Source organism: Triplophysa dalaica, chromosome 12 (genome assembly GCF_015846415.1).
Source record: "Triplophysa dalaica isolate WHDGS20190420 chromosome 12, ASM1584641v1, whole genome shotgun sequence".
In the NCBI taxonomy this organism is placed as follows: domain Eukaryota; kingdom Metazoa; phylum Chordata; class Actinopteri; order Cypriniformes; family Nemacheilidae; genus Triplophysa; species Triplophysa dalaica.
In genome coordinates this window covers 5,731,330-5,755,608 of record NC_079553.1, presented here as the reverse complement: position 1 = coordinate 5,755,608, position 24,279 = coordinate 5,731,330, and the positions used below count along the sequence as shown (strand labels likewise).

Sequence of the window (24,279 nt, the reverse complement as noted above, 5' to 3'; positions counted from 1 at the left end):
ACTATCCTTGTTACATAACATCCAATAAAACTCAATAGTGGATGTCTGGCAAAGGTGACAATAAGCACGTGCTATCATAAATTTGCAACAGACCCGATCCTTGTCGTCACAATGTACCATAAGAGACTATTTTATGGGGACATAACGGGACTTGTGTTATACAACCGGAAGCAGTGTTCGAATTGAAGGGGGGCTGGGGGGTTCCGTGACCCCCCATAAGGCATCCGGGACCCCCATAATGAGTCAAAAATAGACTTTGTGGGTCCCTCAGATATTTGTATTTGAGTAAAAATTATAATAACAAATGTGATTAAATTCATGCAATGGATATGGTATATTTTGTGAATTAATTATTTACAATAATTAATGTTGAGTTTGTTTATGGGCTAGTTGTCATGTCTCTTTCAATTTGAAATGCCCTGCACCACATCTAAAGACCCCTATAAGTGTAGGATAGTCAAAGAAGCCTATTCTTTTCCCTAAGCATGTTTTTAATAAATAGTATACAGTCATGCATATCATCAAATATATTGTGTATTTTGTATAATTTGTATATTACGAGACTAACCCCCAACAAAAAAAAGTCCCATAAGACTTGGTTCAATTCGAGCACTGACCGGAAGAGATGACAATCTTCATTTTAACCCTTTATATATTCAATGAATTGTTGAAATGATTTTTTACAATCATTCTCTACCTCATTCGTCATTGTTAACCTCTACATACTTTTTGAGAATCTATTGCATTTTTTTATCATTCTTAAATGAACTCGCTAAAGACCATCTATCAATCATAAACTTTATAAAGTTTGCGTCACATCTTTCTATGACGCTATTTTAAATCGTACTGTCATTTATGTAACAATACTCTGAGCAGACTCGATATATTGTGACACTCTATGCTTGTCTGCATTATTACAATCTGGAGAACTCTTAATTTTCTTTTTCAATAAATCATCAGGTTTTGTTTTGGCCCTTTGGGGACTTCAGAATTCAGATGTCACGGTGGTTAACCTCATCCTGCTATCTCAACATTTTATGAGAACATTCTGTGTGAACTTGTTTTAACATCGGAATCAGTTCTTCAAAAAGAAAAAAGACATACATACATTGAATATGTTTTACTATAGTTAGAAAATGTAAGCAATGGAAAAACATTTAAACAATTATATTTTATGAATGTTTGGTGGTTTTGTTTTAATAAATAGTTGTTTGCTATAAAAATAGAAAGCTATTACTGTATTGGTTGCTAATATTGGTACTGTAAATGGGTTTGTGGGCATGAAGAGATACCTGAAAATAAATTTACATTTAGAGGGAATTTTGCCACACACCATAGGTTAAACTGTAAAAATAGACCCATGTTTATTGCCTAAAAATAGTACATAATTTAAAATACACTTAAATATCTTCAGTTTCTTCCTCAGTGCTTTGAACAGGTTACATGTTCATCCTCCAATCAGCTTTGTCCCATCAGCAGCATTTCTCTTCACAATTTTCATCTTGATACTGAAATAAGACACAGACGTTACAGAGGCCATGATAATGTTTGCACTGAGATGAGCCGTTTACTAGCCTCCACACAAACATTCCAAGTCCAAGTTTTGGTGCGAGTGTAGAGCATCATGGACCAGTATTTAGGCACCAAAGAGATTCTGTAGAGAAGATCTGTTCATCAATAGGCAGGCAACCGAGCATGCATACAGAATCTCAGAGGAGACATCAAGATTCTTTTCTCAAGGCATCATTCGGTTACTTCCAATGCCCATGCATTGATCTGAGTGTCTGATTCACACTTTAAATGGAATGTATGTCCACTCTTAAACGAGTCTTGAAAGTAAGTCCTGTGAGTCCTTTTCTTGAGCACCGAGCTTCAGAGTTAGTTCTCAGTTTTACTAGTGATCCTGCATAAGGCTCCCTCTTCAGGTGTCACCTCGATTGTTGTAGAATCAAGTCCTTTCTGAAGGTCAGTGCAAATTTTGTGCAAGTCTCCATCACGCAACGTTACGCCTTTGGCCCATGCCGTATCAACACCGGACCAGTGGTCCCCCTTATTGGCTATACTGAGGGTGGAGCACAGGGTCTCCCAGGGTGCTGTGGTCTCCGTAGAGGGGGATGGGGAGCAGGTCTGCGCAGACAGAAAAATATTATAGATTGCAAGTAGAGGAATGGGTTTGTATCCCAGGAAATCAACGTATTAAGTATCTGCCAAATGTACACTGTGAAAAATCCCATAAAAAACAGCAGTTGGAGTTTCAGAAATAAACTGTAAAAAATGTTTCCTCCTAAAATGATAATTTCCCAGTTTACAGTCTATTTTGTAATTTAACACTTTTTGACCGTATAAAAAAATGAAAAATCTGTTTAACAAAACAAAAAAAGTTTTTTACACTGTAACTTAATGGCTGTTTGACATGAACGTCTTGGTTACGTATGTAACCTCAGTTCCCTGATGGAGGGAACGAGACGTTGTGTCGAGAACGACAGATGGGGTTCGCCCTTGAGAACCAATCAACTCTGACTACTATAGAGAAGGCCAATGAAATTTGGCGAATGCAATTTGCATGCCGGGCTCCGCCCCCGGAAATCCGGTATAAAAGGAGGCCGGCGTGCAGCATTCACTTACCTTTGTTCTGAAGAGCCTGAGACCTCTCAAACTGCAGCAGAATACGATACGTGTTCGTGGCATAAGGGACACAACGTCTCGTTCCCTCCATCAGGGAACTGAGGTTACATACGTAACCAAGACGTTCCCTTTCTGTCGGTCTCTCGACGTTGTGTCGAGAACGACAGATGGGGTTGCCTATGGAAAACGCCACAACGCTGTATCGCGTCACAATCTCTAGCGAAGCGACGGTAACAAGCCTGGGCGTGTCATCTCGAAGCTTTCGTGAGACTGTAACCTTCCAGTGTGGTGGTCGGGGGGTTCCAGAGCTTTCTTGGAGAAAGATGGGTACAGCCCTGACCGGTAACTTTCACGGACGGGGCCTTAGCTCTCTATAGGCGAGAGGCCGTCCAGATCAGTTTACACCGGGTAAGCGCGACTCTTAATCAGAGAAGCGCTACAGAGGCCACCTCCTACCCGTGGGGAGGAATATGGTGGATATAGGTATGGTCTCGTCCTTGGAGGAGAACGCATGGAACGTGCGGACTGAGTAGTTAACCGCGAGGTGGAGGCCCACCTGGGGAAGCTCATGGGTTACCAGGAGTGGGAACCATTCTCATGAGGATACATCAGACGGAACAGCCCACAGAGGGGGTGTTACAGACGTCCGGTAGCACTAGGTCCGGTTAGAGCTATCTGTGATAGCTCACATGGTATCCCGGCCTAAGGGGGAAGGCTGCTCTGCCCAGCCAGCCCCCAGGGGGTGCTTGTTTGGTGATGGATGGAATGCCTATTCTTAACCAGTGTCTGGGTAAGAAGGGAGGCTGGTGAGGTACCAGTTTCTTAGCGATGTGTTCGGGTAAGAAGAAAAGGTAAATAGCACACTGACCCAACCTGTTAGAGGGTGGAAAGGTGCTTTCGCAGGCATACGCCCCCCCGGATGCCAGTCCTACATGTCGCCACGCAGGACGTGGGCTGACACCGGGTTTACGCGAAGGTTGTTAACCCTTGCGAAGGTGTTTGGGCATAGCCCAACCCGCAGCTCTACAGATGTCTGCTAGAGAGGCGCTTCTGCCAGTGTCCAGGAGGTGGCTAAACTCCGTGTGGAGTGAGCCCTCACTGCCAATGGGCATGGGAGATTCTGAGATCGGAATGCCGTCGTAACGGCGTCCACGACCCAGTGCGCCAGCCTCTGTTTGGAGACAGCCTTCCCCTTCTGCTGTCCTCCAACAGACACGGAGCTGGTCAGAGCTTCAGAGCTCTGCGTGCGGTCCAGTACGTACTGGACACAACACTAATCGGGTTGGGTCTTCCTCCCCTATGGGGAGCGCCTGCAAGTTCACCACTTGGCCCCGGAGGGAGTAGTGGGAACTTCTTGGGCACGCATCCGGGCCTGGGTCTCAAGATAACGTGAGAGTTTCCAGGGCCGAGTTTAAGGCAATCCAGGGACACGGAGGATGCTCGGTGGTCCCCTACCCTCTTGAAGGAAGTGAGCGCCGTCAGGAGGGCCGTCTTACTCTATGAGGAAGATCGGAACCTCCGAGGGGCTCTTTGGGGGGCCCTGAGGCTCCCCAGGACCACTTAGGGTCCCAAGAGGGTATGGAGCGGAGATGAGGCGGATTCCGCCCTCTCGCTGCTTAGGAACCTGGTGACCAGGTCGTGTTGCCCTAGAAACTTTCCACCGACTGAGTCGTGATGAGTGGCAATAGCGACTACATACACTTTCAGTGTGGAAGGGAGATGTTAGTCTCCAGTCTCGTGAGGAGGGGAACACAATCCTGATCAAGCACCTCAGTGGGTCTTTCTCGTTGAGAAAGACACCAGGACGAGAAGAGGCACCGTCTAGAGGCGTGTAACCGCCTAGTAGATGGGGCCCTAGCCTGGGTGATGGTCTCAGCCGTATAGGGGGAGTAGCCATCTTAGGATCTTCTCGTCCCGTCTAGAGACCAGACATGGGTGTTCCAGAGGTCTGATCTGGGATGCCAGAACGTGTCCTTCCCCTGAGAGAGCAGGTCCTATGTCAGGTGAATGGTTCAGGGGGAGTCGCTGTCCAGAGCATCGGCTCTGAGGCCAAGTGCGGTTAGACCGGTGTGGTGTAACCAATAACACTTGGTGCTCCTGCTCCCTGACCTTGCACAGAGTCTGTACAAGAAGGCTCCTGGGGGGGGGAAGGTGTGCTTCCGCCCATCCCGCGGCCAGCTGTGCGCAAGGATATCCGTGCCGAGGGCAGGGACTATCAAGCGGGCAAATGGTGGTGTTACGGGAGGTGAACAGGTTTTACCTGGGTCTACCCGAACAGCCTCCAAATGAGCTGGACTGCACGGGGGTGGAGTCGCCACTCTCCACGAGGCATAAACTGGCGAGAAAGCACGTCGGCTGTCTAGTTCAGTTTGCCCGGGGTGTGTGGCCTGCAGGGAACGAGTCACCTGTTGACTCCACCGGAGGAGGCGTCGAGCAAGTTGTGTTTAGCTGCTGTGTGCGAACGCCACCCTGACGATCTGTATTCGCTACAGCTATAGTGCTGTCCTCGGAACAGCACGTGCATGTCTCGCACGAGAGGCCGTAGCCTGCTCAGTGCAAGTAGCATAGCCCACAACTCTTGGCAATTGATATGCCAGCGCAGGCGGGGGTTCGTCCAACACCCCACCTGCGTGCCCGTTGCACACTACACCGCACTCCTGCAGGGAGACTTCAGTCGTCACCACGACCTGCCTCATAACCTGCTCAGAGGGACCTGAGTCCGTCGAAAAAGTCATAAAGACTAGGGGTTATGGTGCGTCGGCAGCAGGGCGGCATCACCATGCGCCTGCTGCCGGTGTGCCACGCTCTCCTCGGAACTCGACTCTGAAACCAGTGTTGGAGCGGTGTCATGTGCATCAACTCGAGGGGTATTAGCCCGCGAGGACGCCATGTGTCCCAGGAGCCTCTGAATTGTTTCAGGGGGACCGCTGTCTGCCTAAAATGTTCATTTCAGACAGTTCAACACTGGTTGGGCACAACTGCGGACAGGTGTGCCGACATGGTGACAGAGTTGAGTTCTATACCGAGAAAGAGGATGCTCTGCACTGGGGAGAGCTTGCCCCTCTCTTGGTTGACCTGGAGTCCCAATCGACCTAGGTGCCGGAGCACCAGGTCCCTTTGTGTACATAACAGATCTCGCGAGTGTGCCAAGATAGGCCAGTCGCTGAGATAGTTTAGTACCCGCTCGCCTTCCTCCTCTCAGGGAGAAAGGGCGGTCAGGGACAGACCGAAAGGGAGGACTCTGTACTGATATGCCCGCCTCTCGCACGCGAACCGTGGGAACGGCCGGTGTCGAGGAGGATCGAGACATGAAAGTAAGCGTCCTTCAGGTCGATTGCCACGAACCAATCCTGACACCTCATAGATGTCAGGACGCGCCTCTGTGTGAGCACCCTGAATGGCAGCTTGTGAAGGTGCTCTGTTCAGGGTACGCAGCCTTTGGGGGCAACCCGCCGTCTTTCTTGGGAACGATGAAGTGCGGGTGGTGACCCACTGAACATCTTGGTTTTGAGGGACGAACTCGATGCCTGTTTTGCCAGAAGGGTGGTGACCTCTACCCGAAGTACGGAGGCGTCCCTGCCTCTGACAGAGGGAGAGATGATGCCCCGAAACTTGGGTGAGTCTCTGGCGAACTGGATCGAGTAACCAAGACGGACCGCCCTCATTAGCCAGCGAGACAGTGTGGGCAGCTCTCGAGCTCCCAGGGACTGTGACAGGGTGACCAAGGGGACGGTCTGCTTCATCATTCCCACGGGGGGTGGTTCGTCGGCTGGCGGAGCTAACCATGTCGCGGGGAGTCCCCGGAGGGAAGGTTTTTGCTCCGCCTGCTTACCTGCCTGGCGGGACAACGGCACGCACTGTCGGTTTGAGAGTGGTGACGGCTGTCGTATGTGTACGACCTCACGCCTCGCCAGGGTGTGAGGTCGGTTCGCAGAGCACAGTCCAGTGGAGTGTGCGATCGGCTGCAAGTAAACCCGGGGAGAACAGAAAACTCAGTGAGTAAGTGGGCGCCAAGCCCTAACAAGGGCCCGGCTTTGGTGACGAGGCAGGAGTCGTCCCGTACCGACCGATCAGAGCCGTGGCTGTGAAGGTTCGGGCCCGATGTTGTTCTCCCTGGGGTCTTCCCGTCAGTGTCCCTTGTCGCGAGGAGGTTGCTGACGGGGTGGAGGTTTCCCCCTCGACCTCTGCTTCCGGGGTGCCGCCTGTGGGGGCACAGGAACCGGAGCCGATGTCGAAAGGGTCCTGGGTTGCAGGGAAGCAGACGTCACGTGAGATCTCGGAGGCCTGTAGGCGGCCGAGTCGCGGCGTGAAAAAAATGTGGTTAATTGCCACTGTCTGCTTCGCCGTCAAAAAACTGCTGAGCGCAGTCCTCGACGGTGTTACCAACAACCCACCCTGCGAGATGAGTGCATCAAGAAAGCGGACTTCCTTGCTGTCACTCTTCTGCACAAGGTATAGCCGGGGGTGTCTCTCCTGGACCACTACCGTGGACATCGTCCGACCCAGGGCCCGTGCCGCCGCCTTAGTCGCCCGTAGAGCGCTGTCAGCGGTGGCACGGAGATCCTGCATTATACCCGGGTCGGCCTTACCCTCGTGGAGCCCTCTCAACGCCCTGGCCTGGCGGACCTGCAGGATGGCCAAGGCATAGAGAGAGGAGGCAGCCTGGCCCGCAACATCGCAAGCTTTCGACACCAGTGATGCCGAAGTCCTACGTGCTTTGGACGGTAGGAGTGGTCGATCCCCCCCCAGGTGGTAGCCGTCCGCGGCACAGGTGCACCGCAGGCGGACGTTCCACCCGGGGGATCTCGACGCAGTCCTTGGCTGCCTCACCATCGAGGGAAGTAAGGGAGCCGGAGCTGGTTTCACTGGAACGGTCCGTGAGTGGAGCGTTCCAAGTTTTACACAGCTCCTCATGCACCTCCGGGAAAAACATGGCACCCGGGGTGGGCGCGGTTTGCACCGCGCACCGACCTCGGGAACCACGTATCCCCGGGTTAGCACGGATGACATCACTTCTGCTTCCTCCTGAACTCGACCGCTGGGGGTGGAGTTTGGATTCGGCAGAGTCGGATGCCAGTCTCCCTCCGATGCTGCGAGCGACATCTCATCTACGTCACACATCGTTTCCGAGTGTGTGCGTGAGGATCCGGACGGTATGCCACCGCCGGTTGGGGAACGTTCAGAAGAGCGAATCGGGGTGCGATCGGCCCGTGAGCACTTGGCTGGCGGGTTTACGTTCGCAGAGTTCCCCGTATCACTAACGCTGCTAACGTGGGTGGTCATCGGGGCCGTAGCCACAGATGTCACAGCCCGGGTAGCAGACGAAATGGTGGCTGGTTCCCGTAGGAAGACAGCCACCCGTGACCGCAACTTCTGAATGACAATCTGCCCGCAGTGCAGGCAGATGTGTCAACGAACGCTGCTTCAGTGTGCTGGACGCCCAGACACGTAATGCAGCGATCGTGTCCATCCCCCTCCTCGATGAGGGTGCCGCACCCAAGAGAACAGCGGGACATGCCGCGCTGGAGAATGCTCAGTCAGTCCTGAAAAGGACTTTTAGAAAAAATCTCTAACACCTCCGGAACCGCCGAGACGCCCAGGGGAAGGTCGCTGCAGGAAGGGACGATCCGCTGTAACACGTCGTAGCACCAGCGTGTAGTTGTAGAGGATTGAATCCTGAGTTGTACTCATGAGCGATGGCTCTGAAGAACAAAAGGTAAGTGAATGCTGCACGCCGGCCTCCTTTTATACCGGATTTCCGGGGGCGGAGCCCGGCATGCAAATTGCATTCGCCAAATTTCATTGGCCTTTTCTATAGTAGTCAGAGTTGATTGGTTCTCAAGGGCGAACCCCATCTGTCGTTCTCGACACAACGTCGAGAGACCGACAGAAAGGGAACACCTGTTTTCCCACCTGGCGGGAGCAGCCGCGGATGCATGATTTTGTGAGTAAGAGGGTGATGAAGATGCAGATGCTGGATGTCCCAGCAGAGCGAGTGGAGGAGAGTGAGATGAGGGATCCATAGGCAATGGTTTCTTGGGAACTGGAGGTTTGGGAGGAACACGGTTCTGAAACAAGAGAAAGTTAGTAAAATCTTTTTGATGTTTCTTAAAAAAATATGTATTCATACAGAGATTTCGAAAAGATTTATACAAACTTGTTACAAACAACCAAAAAAGCGGGCTACAGTTTTCTGTGGTGATACCTGTCGGTTTGAGAGGACAGGGTCAGGGGGGAGCGGCTTGCTTGGTGCAGCCGGTCGCGTTCTTGTGGGCTGGAGGTGCAGTGATAGAAAAAGTAGGGCGGTGGATCAGGCTAATTTGCAACCAACCCATTTCACACATATCCGATTTCCAAATTACGACAACCATGACTGTCACAAAATCACAGAATGAATCAAAGACCAAATCAGAGCATGCACTACACAGAAACTGATTTTTCTGATTCATCCAGGGTGATCAAATAATTCTGTTTTCACAATGACTGGGAGAGTTAGAGGGACCTCTGGACAACTTCAAAATTATTTTAGGTTTTGCTATAGGTTTGTGTTTAGGTAAAGTGGTCATTCTTGATCCATGACGTTTGTTTCTTGGAACTACTAACATTTTAAACAACATTTCTCCCATATTTCAAATAAAGAAATCGATTTCATTCGTATTTCTCTGCAGAAATAAAAATCGGTGAAACTAACTTAAATGTGCAATGTGTTTAGACCTTAAATATCAAAAGTGATCCCTTGATATTTTCTAGAGCTGTATCACATTACTTTAGGTTAAGGTGTATATATAGTAATACATATTTGTACATATCGGGCCTCATTTATCAATCTAACGTAGAAACGAGCGTAGAAACCATCTTACTACGGAGTTGACATGTGAACCATCAAACATTCGAATGTCGCCAATCTCATTGTACGAATGATCGTACCTTGGTTAATGTTTCGGCAGAAATCTATCGTAATTTACCAATCCCGATTCACGCCCGATTCACCCCATCTCAAAACTTGCGTACACGAACTGAGACCTGTGGTAGCAACCGCTCACATCGATATTGATAAATGCCAAGTTTTGCGTGAAAAAGACCGTACGCCCAGTTTTCGATCGAACGCTCGTTTCATAAATGAGGACCATTGTGTAAACAGATCGATAAGTAAGAAAAGTTTTTCTAAAAGTAAAAGGCAACAATTAAATTTAACTGTACACACAAACCAAATTTAAGTTTTTTTTTTTAATCAGTAAAAAATATCCAGATCCCATGTAACCCTTTTGTTCACCCTCAGTCTCAACTCACAGACCACAAGACACAAGTACAGTACTACTGAGGACCCATCAACCCAATCACATGCACAAAGACCAGACACACAAAGCCTCCATATCATAATATCTCAAAAGGACAGGAACACAAACACAACTCTACATGCAACACCACACAAAGACAAAGACTTGGATTGAGTTTGAAAGGTATAAACTTTTCAAACAATACACTAAACATGAAGTAAATGACTGCGCTAAGAAGCCACAAATCAAAAGTGCAACTTGCAGCAAGTGCCCCCTCTACCTTGCACTGCATCTTGCTCTCTGAGGGGGCGGGGTCAGGAGGGAGGGGCTTGGTGGGAGGGGCAGGCCAGTGCCCTGCCAACTGAGGAACCAGAAAGAGCAGCAAGAACAGAATGCGTTTGTGTTTAACCAATGACGGCTCAACTGACCAGAATAAATGTCATACGCAGTTACAGAAAAACACTTCAATACCTCGGAATACCTAATAAACCTTGTTTAGCATCAATGAGATTTACCTGAGCTGGTTTAGAGACAGGATCAGGCGGAAGAGGTTTAGTTGGAGCAGCAGGCCTGTGCTGAATCTGACAACAACAGACAGGTGTATGGCAGAGGATGGCAGACTTTTATGCAAGCACATGCAGGTTACAATAAGCAAAGGTTGTTTAACAAGTTGTTATGAGTTCGAGAAAAACCAAGAAAAATGTAAGAGGAAGATTTGCTGCTTCTGTGGCATGTTAAGATAAAAGCAGACAGACAGATCTGAATACGATGTTGGTTATTATGTTTAGTAGAAACACACGTTTATGCGAGTGTGGCCAGAGAAGCAACTCATGCGTTACAAAGTGCAAAAGCATTTTAATATTTATTTATTAGTTCTTTAAGGGGTCCAATTATAGTCAGTAAGACCCTCCACACCAAGGTGTAAAAACACAGAAGTGTGGCCTCTACAGACCAATAACTCTGTGTCTCGCCACACTGTGTCCTCCCAATAATTATCTCTGTCTCTGTCATAATCACTAAAGATAAATAATAAACAATAATCCTTAAAGATCCACATCCACATTAATATACATTGTAGAGCTATGGAAAGCTTTTTTCCCATCAGTTCTTCTTCGAACATGTTGAACTTCACTAAGAATTTATGCCAGTAAATCATGTTTCAGCAATCGAATAATACATCCGGATCTGGTTAGTCTCGGCAGAGCTCGGATTGTTCAAACAATCTCAGGAGGGGGAGGTCTCAATCCCTGATGATGTGTATACTGTACCTTGGTAATAGCCTGGGTGAGAGGAATGTCATTCTGGCGGGGCCACTGGTATCTGAGCGGCTGTACTTGATCTCCATTTCGAGCATTTGCTAGCTCCATAGCAGGAGTTCTGTGGCAAAAATACAACAAGACATTAAATGCTCATACATGAACAAAATAAGGCTGCGTTCATCATCAAGATTTATACTGTATAACTAACACAAAATATACAAATACATTCCTACTTTATATAATGCACACACTACAGATGTTTCTGATACCCTTTTGGGTATGGTATGGGATCGGTAAATGGACTCAAGTACTCACCGATACCTGAATTTTATGTGCTATCTGTGGCAATTCCTATAGAATAGTATCGGAACAACCCTTGCACACACATTTAGTAAAAACACATTTATTACTATTAACGTCTAAATTTGTCATGTTATGCAGATTTATCTGAACACACACTCCTCACATGAAATTTACATTTAAAGGTCAAATGTGTACATTTTGGGGGATCTATAGACAGAATTGCAATATAATACGCATAGCTATGTCTTCAGAGGTGTATAAAGACCTTATATAATGAAGCGTTATGTTTTTATTACCTTAGAATGAGCTGCTTCTATCTACATACACTACGGGTCGCCTTCAATGGAATCCACCACGTTGTTTCTACAGTAGCCCAAAACGGACAAACTGATATATAGAGCATGTTTCATAAATACGTTATCTACTTTGACAAAGAAGCAAAAACGTGACAACGTCTTGGTTCTGTGTCAGCCACCGTAGTGTTTCGAAAGGAAGGGGTGGAGGGAGCCGTTGGTTGCATTTTGCAACCTCACCGCTAGATGCTGCAAAATTTCATACACTGGAAAACTGAGACAGAAGAGTCCATAGGAAACCAGAGAACTGTGAGAGCTAACAGGAGGGTGTCTAAACATTTAATACTACACAAACAATTCTTTCTCATCCAGACAGAACTCTAAGGTGTTCGGGCCAATTTCTCCACTCCCGGCAATCCTAGCTCAAGTCCCAATGATCTTAAACGGCTCTAAAGATTATCTTATCAGATTTTCCTGTGGTGTGATGTGTGACACTAGTGGTAGGAGTCCAAGTGTGCAGATGGTTTAAGGTAGAACAGAAAAAACAGGTCCAGTGGAGCTAGTAGACTCTTTCAGGTGATAATGTCAGCAGCTATTTTTTTCCCAACAGTATTAATATTTTATTAAGTCTATCAGACTATTTAACACTACAAACAAAAGTCTAACATTCGCGAATACCTCCTGAGATCTTCCTCTTTCACGTAGTATTCAATACATGCCACAGAGACCCCACTGAATTATGAGGTAAAAAACAGCAGAGTTGCAGCAGTCAGACATGTGTTTAACATGGTGTGTAACTTTATTCATTCTTTATTTGCATATTGGATATAGATTTGCAAATACTAGCTTTATTCTATTGTGAGAGTGTTCAGATAAATGAACAAATGATAATTCAATGATAATTTGCTTTAATAAATTAAGTCATCAAGTAATTCAGTCTGTCCTACCGGCTCTGGCGAGCCTTGTTGAAGGGGGTGTGGCCGAGATACACAAGGCTTCGACGACAGCGGGGGAAGCGGAGTGCGACAAACAGCAGTGCGACTGGCAACACAAACAGGAAGATGACTAGCAGAGCCACGCGTGCAGTATCGGAATCTGTATACAACGAACAGAAAACACAGACAAATCATTATAAACAAATGATGTTGCGTGACTCTAATGCGAAGTGTGAGGGGGTGAGCATTGGACCTCTGGGGGCTCGAGCGGGTCCGCTGTCCACGCTGCCTCCGGTTCCAGAGTATCTGCAGTCAGGAGGAGCCCAGCCCAGATCACAGTGACAGCTACTATTACTGTTACACACCTACACACAAACATACAAAAAGATACAAACGAAAGGTAGTGATGACATTGCAATAAACCTGCAATAAATCCTGTAAAACCCCCATCCTCCTGCTCACCCCGTGGCCATTGCACTTCCTGCGGCATTCCTCAACACCAAATATGGAAATGTCCTGGCATCGCTGGTCCACACATGCCTGAGAATTCAATGTTTTAACAAATCATATTTCACATTAAGAACAATGTTACATTTGTACACGTACAGAAAGTGGACACTCACCTTATTTTGTCCACAAGCTGACCCCTGAGACACCATGGCCGGGTCAGACACATCATCCCCCAGATTCAAATAGGTCCCCCGACAGGTAAAGTCACTCATGTTTAGTTTAACCTTCGTAGTCAGAATCTCACCGTTTGAGCCCAGCAGGGGGCGGTCACTCCCACCCTGACACTGGATCCTACCACAGTGGACATCCCTGAACACAACGGGGGAATATCACATTTTGTAGTACAGTACGGAGATAATCAAGCACAATTTCTCAAAATCATGTCTGAGTCATGCGGTTAAAATCGCGTACCCTTTTGCGCAAGCTATGTAAGAACCGTTGGCTATCTGACCGCAGTTTCCATACTTATTGCCCTGTTTGTTTACAGAGGAGAAGCAGATAGGAGGTGCGTGGGTGGAGTCTAAGAGGGGAAAATAGAAAAAGGACAAACATGATGTCGACTTTTCTGATGACACGAAGCTAGCGATCAGCTCATTCGATGTATCCCTGTGGAGTGTGTCACTTACTGGGTCCCCAGAGCATCTGGCACTGCTCGTCCAGACTGGCACACACGCCGCCGTAGCAGTAGGAGGAGCCGTCTTTGCAGGTCTCTCCGTTTTGGAGAAACACATTGGGCGGGCAGTAGGAGGAGGTGCCTGTGCAGTATTCCGGCAAATCGCACTCTCCCAACGGCTCCCGACACACCCACCCTGCCACACGCAACTGAAAAGAGAAAGATGCATTGAATATGTTGACACATCAGCAGCACTTTTAAGTGTGTCTAATATTAGAAACACTTACACACCTTACAATTCTCACAGCAGATGCCATCAGATGAACACTGAGCGCCTGGAACCATTTTACACGTACTAGCATTGCAGCAGGGATCATTACATTCCTGTACACACACACAGGAAACAGATTGCAATAAAACAACTTTACAATATATAAAAGTCTTTAAAATCATACATGTACACAAATCACAGGAGGGTGAGTAAATATAAAATATGTAATGAGTGAATTTCTACTTTATACAGTTGCTGTTTCTTACATCCAGCAGGCCGCAATCACACTCCTCTCCTTTCTCCACATACAGATTCCCGCAACGTGGACCTCCCAGAAGACTACCTGGCTGGGGGATGTTAAACAGACACATCCCGCCACCATGCATCAGACTGAGAGAAAGGTCTTGCTCGCTGCAGCTGCTGAAGAGCTGACCGGGCATGAACCTGCACATGGGAGCATTTCTTGTGTAAAGCATCGCCCACCGGAAGGAGGCCTGACATAAGACCATCATGTGATAATTGATAGACTTACCCGGTGGATGGTTCCATGATGCATCCCCCGAGCCGTGGCTCGTTCTGGCAAAGGCAGCGTCTGTCGGCCGTATCGTGACTCATTCCTAGGTTGTGACCCAGCTCGTGTGCTACCGTGGAGGCCACACCTAAAACGCTCACCAGGTGATCCTACGGCCAAACAACATGAAAAAGACGTGAATACTAAAATATGACTCTTTATTTCACAAAAAAACTGAAATTTATGGTATTAGTATGCCTAACATAATCTCTCACCACGTTCACACCTCCAGATCGATCCCTCGAGCACATGGAGGACTGAGACGCCATGCCGACCGTTGTCCCGTCAAACGACTCACCCCTGACATATAAACACACATTCAATTATTTACCTCAATTCTTAAAACCTCATCACAATGGGCCCACATTTCCCACAATCGATCCATACATACATGATCAATTGTGCGTTGTCATGGCGTAGTCGTGGCAGCAGCTCTCTGGTTCTCCACTCCAGGAAGCGGTTTAGAGTGTCAATGGGACTTTTATCCACCTTGATCTTATCCTGGTCGCTCCAGATCTCCAAACCCATCAGGGCCACACGAACATTCAGTGGCCGGTAGAACTGAGACAGATGTGGACACATTTAGAGACAGAGGCTAAAACACACTGTTGCTTCTAGATAAACAGGGTATAAAAGTCTGAGACCACTTGTATTTTACTTTTTTATTTAAAGCTGCAATTCATTACTATTTGGGGAAAAAGGTTTTAAAGAGTTTTTAAAACCTCACCCAAATTTACAACAGTAAGTTTAAAGGAGTCATATGACACGACTAAAGCGAATATTATCATTTGCTTTAGATGTAATGCAATGTGTATACACAATTTAGGGTTAAAAAACGCTGTATTTTCCACATACCGTGCATGTTTATAGTGTATCTCCTCTTTGCCCCGCCTTCTCTGAAACGCTCAGATTTTGAACAAATCTCATCGTCGCTCTGAAAAGTGAGGTGTGCTATGATTGGCCAGTTAACCAGTACCTTGTGATTGATCGAATACTGCAAGTGTGTGACGGAAATGTAACGCATCTTACCATATTTGGAACATCAGGGTCCAAAGCAATTCTACCGATTGGTATTGTGTATACATTCAGGTGATCTTAGTCAATTCATACCACGAACTGACGTAGGGGTTTGTAGTTACAGGAGGCGTTTCAGGCGGGTCTGGCTGAGCTTTTGCTTTTAAATGTAATGCATATTTTGTTCTAACGCTTACATTTGAGCAATTTGACGTGTGTAATATATGCATGGGCAACTTATAACACACCAAAGACAAAGAAAAGCACATGTTCGCGTCATATGACCCCTTTAAAATAATGATTTATTATTTCAGCTTGAATGAATTGCCAGATTTAGATCATTTTACTTAAACCGATGTAAAGATAAGTATGGAAAGTAAAGTTTTCCAAAAAGAGATGGCAATATAAAAAACAACAAAAACAACTGCTCTCGATTTAATAAAAATTGTTATTCGATACATTTTTTTATTAAAATACCAAATTTAAATGAAAAGTTGATAAACGTGATGTCCCATGTTGCCCCAGTATTATTTGAAAATATATTAGGTCAATGTGCTCATATTTGGTGTTTAAAAAATATAAAAATCCTTAACATTTTGTGTTAAAAGGACATTTTTACCTTCAGTTTTTAATGTGGTAGACTTTTAAACCACACAGTATATTTAAACAATATGAAAAATCTTTTGATTCATGACACTTTATATAAATTTACATATGGCATAAAACTTACCCAGTCTACTTGGTTTGCCACATCCAGCATACGGTATACAATGGTTTTATTATTCTTCTGATAGTTCAAATACTGTAATAGAATGGAGTCAGATTTAAAAGTGAAACTATAAATATATCCACTAAGTTAAGAGTAGTAGTGATGCAGTAGTTGCACCAGTAGAGGGCAAAAGAGACCTCTCTTCTCTCACCTCTTTATGATCCGCAACCAGCACCAGTTCAATGTATTTGGTCTCGGAGAGAATGTCTCTCTTACTCTGTGACAACAGTAGATTAGATCATAAATTCAACAGCCTTAATCAGACAAATACAAAAGTCTATCAACACATTTACAGTAAACACCTTTATACTTGTGTATGTGTGCTTAGACTGTACAGTTACTGTACTTGTCTTGTTTTTCCAGAATAAAACACACAAACATGCACACACAAACATACACAACTAGCTCACCCTGTGTGTTTGTGGAATGATCTGAATGGGAGGAATTGAGGTGTGTGAAACGCCACAGCCTCCAGGCTCAGATGTTTGCGTGTTGGTCAGGTAGATGACATGCATCCCCCCTTCTTCTATCTCTCCGCTCCTCTCTTCCTCTCTATCACCCTTTTCTTCCTCAGGATGCAGCTCAAAGCTCAGCGTGGCGTTAATGACGATCACTCCTCTGTACAGAGATAAAAGTGTCCTTCACAAATATTCATTCACGTCAGTTTTATTAACTACTCAAAGGATGTGTACATACATGCACCAATTATTAAAGCATTTTACAGCCGGAATACAAGAACTCATCATGCTGTGTGAATGGTCCTTAAACCAAACAGGATGAGAAACTCAAGTGCAAAATGAATTGCTGTGCTGGATCACAGCAAGTACATTACTGGGTGGTCACTGAGATTTATAACCACAAAGCAGCTGCATCATTTGGAGTTGTGAAAAGCGTAAGCAAATGTTACCGTAACCCCGAGCAGGAGCTGAGAGCTACACGGGACTGAGGAAAACCTTGAACTGTTCCATGATAGTAACAGTGAACCTGAAAGAAAGTGGTGGGAGGTAAATGAATAATAATGAATTCAATGAGAACTATTATCTACTGTAATAAACATGTAATAGCATTTTGAGGGTCCACTTACCACTAGGTTTTGATCCATAGACACTCCGGTTCCATTTGCCAGGTAATAGAAAACATTCAGTGGCTTTGGCAAAAGATCCCTGCAGGGGTTACAATCAAAAGATGAGTCAATAAAACCCAAAACAAACAAATTTGATGATTTTATGTGGCTGTATGAACTTACTGTTCACTGGTTAAGACAAAGAAAAAGACTTACTGGTTTTTCTCCAGGTCAAGGATGTACAAGGTGGTTCCCACCTGTAAACCACACTGCAGACTATCAGGGTGACCATTCTGGAGAGAGAGAGAGAGAGAGAGAGAGTGAGAGAGAGAGAAAGGTTATAGAATGTTGAGTTGTGCTTTTCAGCATTCTTGCATTTAGCATAACCAAGTATCTAGTTATCCTTCACAAACTAATAAAAGAAACTGGTTCAGAACTTCTTCAAACCACAGAAAAACATACAAACTACATTAACATAAATAAACATAAACAAACAACAAGGTCACACCAATGTGAATCCAATTTTTATTGATCTAAAACCAGATCAGCTAAAGCCTATTTAGTATATGAAATACAGCAAATCTTTCATAAATTTGTGACATTTATACAGTCCAAACATACAACTCTATACATTGCAACTACTGAACAAAACACCTCCTCATTTTTCAATATTCATGAGCATATAAACAGGGCAAAACAGCAAAAAAATAAATGAAAAGGGAATCAAAACCCCTTGAAATTGAAGGTGATATACAGGATGTCATACAAAAGGTTTAACATCTGAAGAACCTTTCTATTTCACAAGATGTTATTTGTAGTGTACAAACGTTAAAAGAACAGTTGACTGAATGGTTCTTTGGGGAACCAAAAATGAGTTTTTATGTTAAAGAGTATCATTCATTTTTGAGGGAGAACTGAGCTATAAACAGACTTCCCTCCTTCACAACCGTGTCTGTCCCTTTCTCTCATCTAACTTCCTGTTCTAAGCACATTTTCCTGCCATTCTATCATATCTCCTATCACACACACACATTTAGCAGCCTGATGAAAAAGTGAAACCCCATTCAGCTTCCTGTTATATCGCTGCTGTCGTTTCCTGCTTTTCTCCAAGGTGCTAATGGAAACTGCTCACATTACTGACCTCTCTTTCTCCCAGCCAATCAGAGCAGATCTGAACTTTCTCTAGACCAGCCAGAATAGATCTGACTTCAGCCAAATTAAATTAAATGTATATAAGTTAAAAATATATATGTAGAACGGGACCTGGTTGTTTAGGGAAAGGATGCATTTCTAAATCACTTTTAGTACAAAATGGATCCTGCACAACTATTGGACAAAATGGATGTTTATAATATGGATCTCACAAACGTTCCCGTTTTCACATCGTCCTACTAGATTTAACACTACTTTTCACATCTCACTCTCTCTGATCTCATCCTGTCTATGAGTGGAAAATACTTGGTAGATGCTGAAAAGGTTCATCAGAAGGTTATGGGTTATGGGTTTTCATTTCCAAAGCTGGAATAACACACACCCAAACATACGCTCACTCGCAGGATTCGTCATCTGCGTTGCTCATAAAACCAAACCCACATCCAACTGTCAGACTGTTAATGCATTGTTTAGCTTTTCTTCAAAACAATAAACATATATTTGTAGACTTTACATTTATTGCTATCAGATGGTTTTGGAAAGAGCCTTCACTGAAGTTCTGGGAACGATCTGCAGTTTCTGAACACCCAGAGTCAAATTATACTGTGTGTATATGTGAGTGCTTCAATGATTGCGGTCTCCTCCACTTTTTTATTCTGGTTTTGCAGAAATTATAGGTGTGTTCAAACACACCTATCTCTTAAACTGATCTCTTAAACTGACTCTCAGTGTCTGTACTCATTTTGCAAATGATGAAATCTGATCTATTAGTTCGTACTGTGTAGTCAATATCCAGTAAATCTACACCAGTTGCCATAGTGATGGCTAGAGTGTTAGCATGATGGGAAAAGACATAAGAGATTAGTCAGTGTGAAATCGAAAAATAGCGTTTTGTATTTGCTCACGTCTGGACAAAATTTTGGAGACAACGAGAAGACTCAATAACTTGGAAGATTGTTTGTAACCAAACAGTTCTTGGCAGCCATTGACCAACATCGTAGGAACATTGCTTTTTAATGTCTTTGTTCTGTTGAACACAAAAGAAGATATTTTGAAGAATGTAGGAGAGCAAACAGTTGTGCAGCACTTTTGACTACCATTGTCATTTGCCCTATGGTTGTCAATGGTGGCAAATAACTGTTTGGTTACAAGGAATCTTTCAAATATCTTTCTCTGTGTTCATTAAAATAACTCGGGGGTGAGTAAATGATGACAAATATTTTTTTTGGGGGGGGGGTAACTGTCCTTTTAAGTTCTTTTAAGTTACTTTTAAGTCTTTTTGAAAATGACTGCCATCTCCATCCATCCGTGTGCCTATTTTTCAATATCCAACACATTTTCTCATCTATTGTCTCTCTGACCTTTCCATGTTCCACAGTCTTTATTTCAATCTCCTGTCCTTAACATCTGAAGTTCTCTTTTCTAGCTTCACACTAACACTCACCATCACTACTGCTCCTCTCTTTCAAGCTCTCGCTTCACTGTTTTTGTAGCCCTATTTGTTCCCCTCTGCTCCAGCCTCTCGCTGTTTCCCGCCTCTTTAAATGTAACAATTTCTCATTTACTCTGAGGTAATGTCCCTAAGCGCAGGCTGTTCGCAGTGTGATGACCTCAGCAGCAAATGAATGCTGGGTGGGGTACTTTCACTGAGGCGAGCTGAGGTTGAAGAAAAAAAGAGACTGTAAGGAAGGGAAGGGGAAGATGGAGATTGTTCCAGATCTCAAGGTCTGCCTATTCCTTAACTGCTCAGATTTTTTTCAAAGCTCTATTAGAGATTTTCTTTCAATGGAAATTTGTTGAATAAAGTATTTTTAATGCTTTGCTGTCTGAGAGATCAATGCCAAGATATACAACAGTAAAGTAAAGTAGCTAAATGAAAATAATCTTAAATTTAGTCCAACCCTTTTACATAAAGAGGTCACTACAGTGGAAAAAATTCTAAACGTGAAAAAATATGTTAAAAAATTTCAAATCCTGCTTTTCATGCTCTCAGAGAAATATAAACAGGAAAAAAGGAAGACCCATGATTCATGCATGCAAGGGTTAAGCATCGCCAATGATAAATTTGTTACTTGATTATAGAAACAACACGTTATTTCCATTTTACTGTTACACACACCTATACATTTCTCTTGCCAACACCCCCAAATTCCTTCTTATCTGTAGAAAATGGATAAAACAACCTGACTATGGACATGGACAATGGACATGTTGTGAACAAATGACTAATGCACTCAGATTCATCTCCATCAAATATGTCTGAGAGAATTATTTTTAATGTAGAATTGAGTTCCTCTGGATGGGTGGAGGGTAGAACTTTGTGGCTTAGATTAAGGACACTGATTATAATCGGTTGACTGTATCCATGGACACATGTTGATGAGGATTGGGTAAAGTCCAGTAAAGCACCACACACGCCCAAATACACACCCAAGCCGTCACCCGCCTTTCCTCTCTGTACCAAAACAAACTAAAAACAGACCCTCGTTGCTTTGGTTTTTGTGATTCACAAAGGGGCTTTTTCACTGGATGATGAGAAAATTGAATCACCTATGCCATACATCAGATAGAGTGATGAAGTGACTGAGCAACTAAGTAATTGAAGATTATAGGTTGGTACGGGGACCATATCGGTCAGTAAATCAAATCAAATATTGACCTAAAAATTATTGGAAAAACTTAACTCAAGGGAAAATTTTAATGATGCCTCAAAAATAAACTGAAATAAGTTTAAGGCAGTAAAATTAAACAAAAACTAAAATATAAATGATTAAATCTTATAAAGCAACATTATAAATTATAAATGACAAAAACATATAGCAAAATTGCTAAAACTTAAAAAAAAAACTAACCCTGTCTATTTCTATCATCAGGTAGTGGTCTTGCTTTTGCTGAAACTATTAACTTTGCATTAGCACCTATGTATTATTGCTTCTGTATGACTCTCTGTAAGTCACTTTGGATAAAAGCCCCTGCTAAATGACAAAATATAAATGTGAAATAAACACAAAAACGAAGATCTAAAAATAATAGCTAACTTTAAATATTAATAAAATGTAATAAAACAAAAATCTAAACTATAATAACTCTGGTGCATTGATATTCGTCTAGAAACTTCCTGACATAAAGCATTATCTGAGACAAGAGGAACTGAAGCCAAGATTAAGGAGACGGACACTTCCTGTGCAGCTGAGAGCTACTCTGAAGTCACATCCTGTCAAATTCCCCCATTCTCCGGTTCATAAATACAAACACACCCTCATTATTCCATGTTCCAGTAATGAGGAATGTTATTCACAATGGCATAAATGCACATTCATGATTTAACAATTTGTGGGTGATAAAAAGGCAAAGCCGTGCAAACTAATGCGAATTCCAAAAGTAGCAGGTGTTGAAACACAAAACTCATAGTTTTCATTTTTTCGGAGCGAGACACCTGACAAATGAGATAGCTGATGCAGCCAAGCTCAACTCTTGACTGACCATCTTTTCTAGCAAAGACTCACCAGTAAAACATCACTCAGGCTTCTTTGAACTCCATCCACTAATGCAAACGGCCTTGTCTTCACCAGCGGCTCCACGTCTCTTCTGTGACTCGTGACTGTAGAGTAGAGAACATTTCAGCTCTTAATCCTCCTGTTGTTTTGAGAAATGTACGCATGACTAAAACAAAATGACCGAAACATATTCAAATGTGTTTTTCGGGTCCTAATGTTCTTATTACAGAAATATGATGAAAAAAAGGAGAACTTTGTGTGTGTGTGAACTTTAATTAATAGATTAAAGAAGCCCTAACAGAGTTGTTTGAGTTAAATATTTATTTATGTCAATAACAAAAGAAATAAAGTTTTAAAATTCAAACAATTAACTATCTTGTGTTGGTTAGATTTCTGTACAGTGCTGTTTCCTACAAAATATAAATCCCTGCCTGATGTGTCATGAACAAATTTCTTAACCACAAGCACAGTAACTGTGACTGTTAGTGAGTAATGATCATTATTCCGTCTCTGTTGTGAGGAAATATGTTGTTTAGTCTAAATCTGACAGCTGTGTTGGAGCATTTGTGCGCTGCGCTGCCCTGGCTTGCAACAGAAGCTTAAAATACTGCCAGTTACAGTCAATAAAAAGCTAGACGCACTAAAACCTACGTCCAGAGGAAGCCACACCAGCATAGTTCCAGCATTCTTAACAATCTGTTCACAATTATTTGGATTAGGAAAACTTCCAGAGGAATAAAAAGGCAGCATGGTTAGGATGTGTATGTTTTGTTTAGAATCATCTTCTTCTCCAAAAACCCAGATTATGGTGACATTACAGTAGGCCTATGTAAAAGGAAATAAAAAACAAATTTCTACATTGCATTTTAAAAGGACTGTTAGAAATATTTTGCCTTTGATGGGTATAATAGCAACCTTAAACTAAATATATGCTGTCCACTGGGTATGACATTTTTTGCGTCATGTGATTCTGTCACAGAGAGTGAATGCATATTTAGGAACACCCTGGAATGTTTAATTCTGTATGAATAGGCATATATGAATATCATGTCTTTATGAACATAAATCGAAGTGAATTCTGCATAAACACATTTTCACATATGATTATCTAGAGAAAACTTTACCCGCAGTGCATATATTAGGACACAGCGGTCTTACAAAAGACTGATTGATGTCTTATAGACAGTGTCTGGTTTACTAGACCAGTCTCATAAAATGTTCTGAATAGTCTGTCTTTGTCAAAGACATAAATGTAGCCAATATGTAACTGCTTAAGTTGTATTAATACTTTTAATAGAGAATACCCACGATTCTTTATAGTGTCAAGTGTTTTAGAGACAAGGATGTACAAAAATTGGATATTTGAAGGGGATTTTAACAAAGGTTTTTCTATGATTATTCTATAGAACCATTTAAACACCTTTACTTTCAAGAGTATGTAATATCGTCCTCCTTAATTTATTGAAATTATAATAGCTATCCCATACCACTGTGAGAAGAGTGAGTGATCGTCTCATCCTGCTGTGAGAAGCTGCTGTTCCTGAGGGTCAGTGTTTGGGAACCTCTCAACATCACGAGCGGTGTGATCTCGCACAAAACAACCGTGATGAGGGTTCTCAAGAAACAGCTCGACAACTGACGGTGCAGCATCATGGTCCAGTGACGCACTACTTTGGATCTTCTTTGAACTGGAGTGGGTGTAATCGCGTTAAGACTGCTCGCATCGCTTCGCCAGCACAGGCGCTGATCTGTCACGCGTAAACGCGCACCTTGCCATTCACCTGCTGAATGACGAACTGCGGTCCGTTCTGACAGCGGGTTCCCGGCCCAGGGTGGGTTCCGTCAGGCGAACCAACATCTTCCTGCAAACCTCTGCTGTGTTCCAGCGCAGATAATGGCCTCTGTATTTCTCCCGTTCCCTTACGAGGCTTACTAAGTCGGTTGAAAGGATCCGTTCATGTAGGCTAAAGCTTGTACAACACGCTTTCTGTGAGCTGAATCATATAGTGCGCAATCCGTCCGCTCGCCTGTGTTAAAATGAGGCAGTATAATCGTATTTCTCAGTGTGACCAACCAGATAGGATTTCCTCCTTTGCTTTAACTCATTGCTGCCCGGGCGGGTTCACA

The 24,279-nt window shown here is 43.9% G+C and overlaps 1 protein-coding gene across 2 annotated transcripts; it reads right to left on the bottom strand.

The window, feature by feature from the left end:
• Positions 1–1,080: 1,080 nt before the first annotated feature.
• On the bottom strand, positions 1,081–24,240 carry adam15 (ADAM metallopeptidase domain 15). 2 transcript variants are annotated; one of them, XM_056762629.1, is made up of 25 exons: positions 23,640–24,240; positions 22,162–22,256; positions 17,720–17,796; positions 17,525–17,603; positions 17,348–17,424; positions 16,851–17,058; positions 16,592–16,657; positions 16,402–16,473; positions 15,049–15,218; positions 14,873–14,957; positions 14,619–14,767; positions 14,353–14,530; positions 14,107–14,199; positions 13,829–14,024; positions 13,614–13,722; positions 13,316–13,511; positions 13,155–13,232; positions 12,946–13,057; positions 12,705–12,852; positions 11,171–11,279; positions 10,418–10,483; positions 10,183–10,263; positions 8,831–8,899; positions 8,539–8,693; positions 1,081–2,127 (listed from the first exon to the last, which is right to left on the bottom strand). In XM_056762629.1, the coding sequence occupies exons 1-25, from the start codon at positions 23,803–23,805 to the stop codon at positions 2,058–2,060; spliced, it is 2,904 nt and encodes a 967-aa protein (XP_056618607.1). In that variant the 5' UTR covers positions 23,806–24,240; the 3' UTR covers positions 1,081–2,057. The 2 variants fall into 2 exon arrangements, with proteins under 2 accessions (XP_056618607.1, XP_056618608.1); XM_056762630.1 differs by lacking the exons at positions 8,831–8,899; positions 10,183–10,263; positions 10,418–10,483 and having other exon boundaries at positions 1,091–2,127; positions 23,640–24,237.
• Positions 24,241–24,279: the final 39 nt, after the last annotated feature.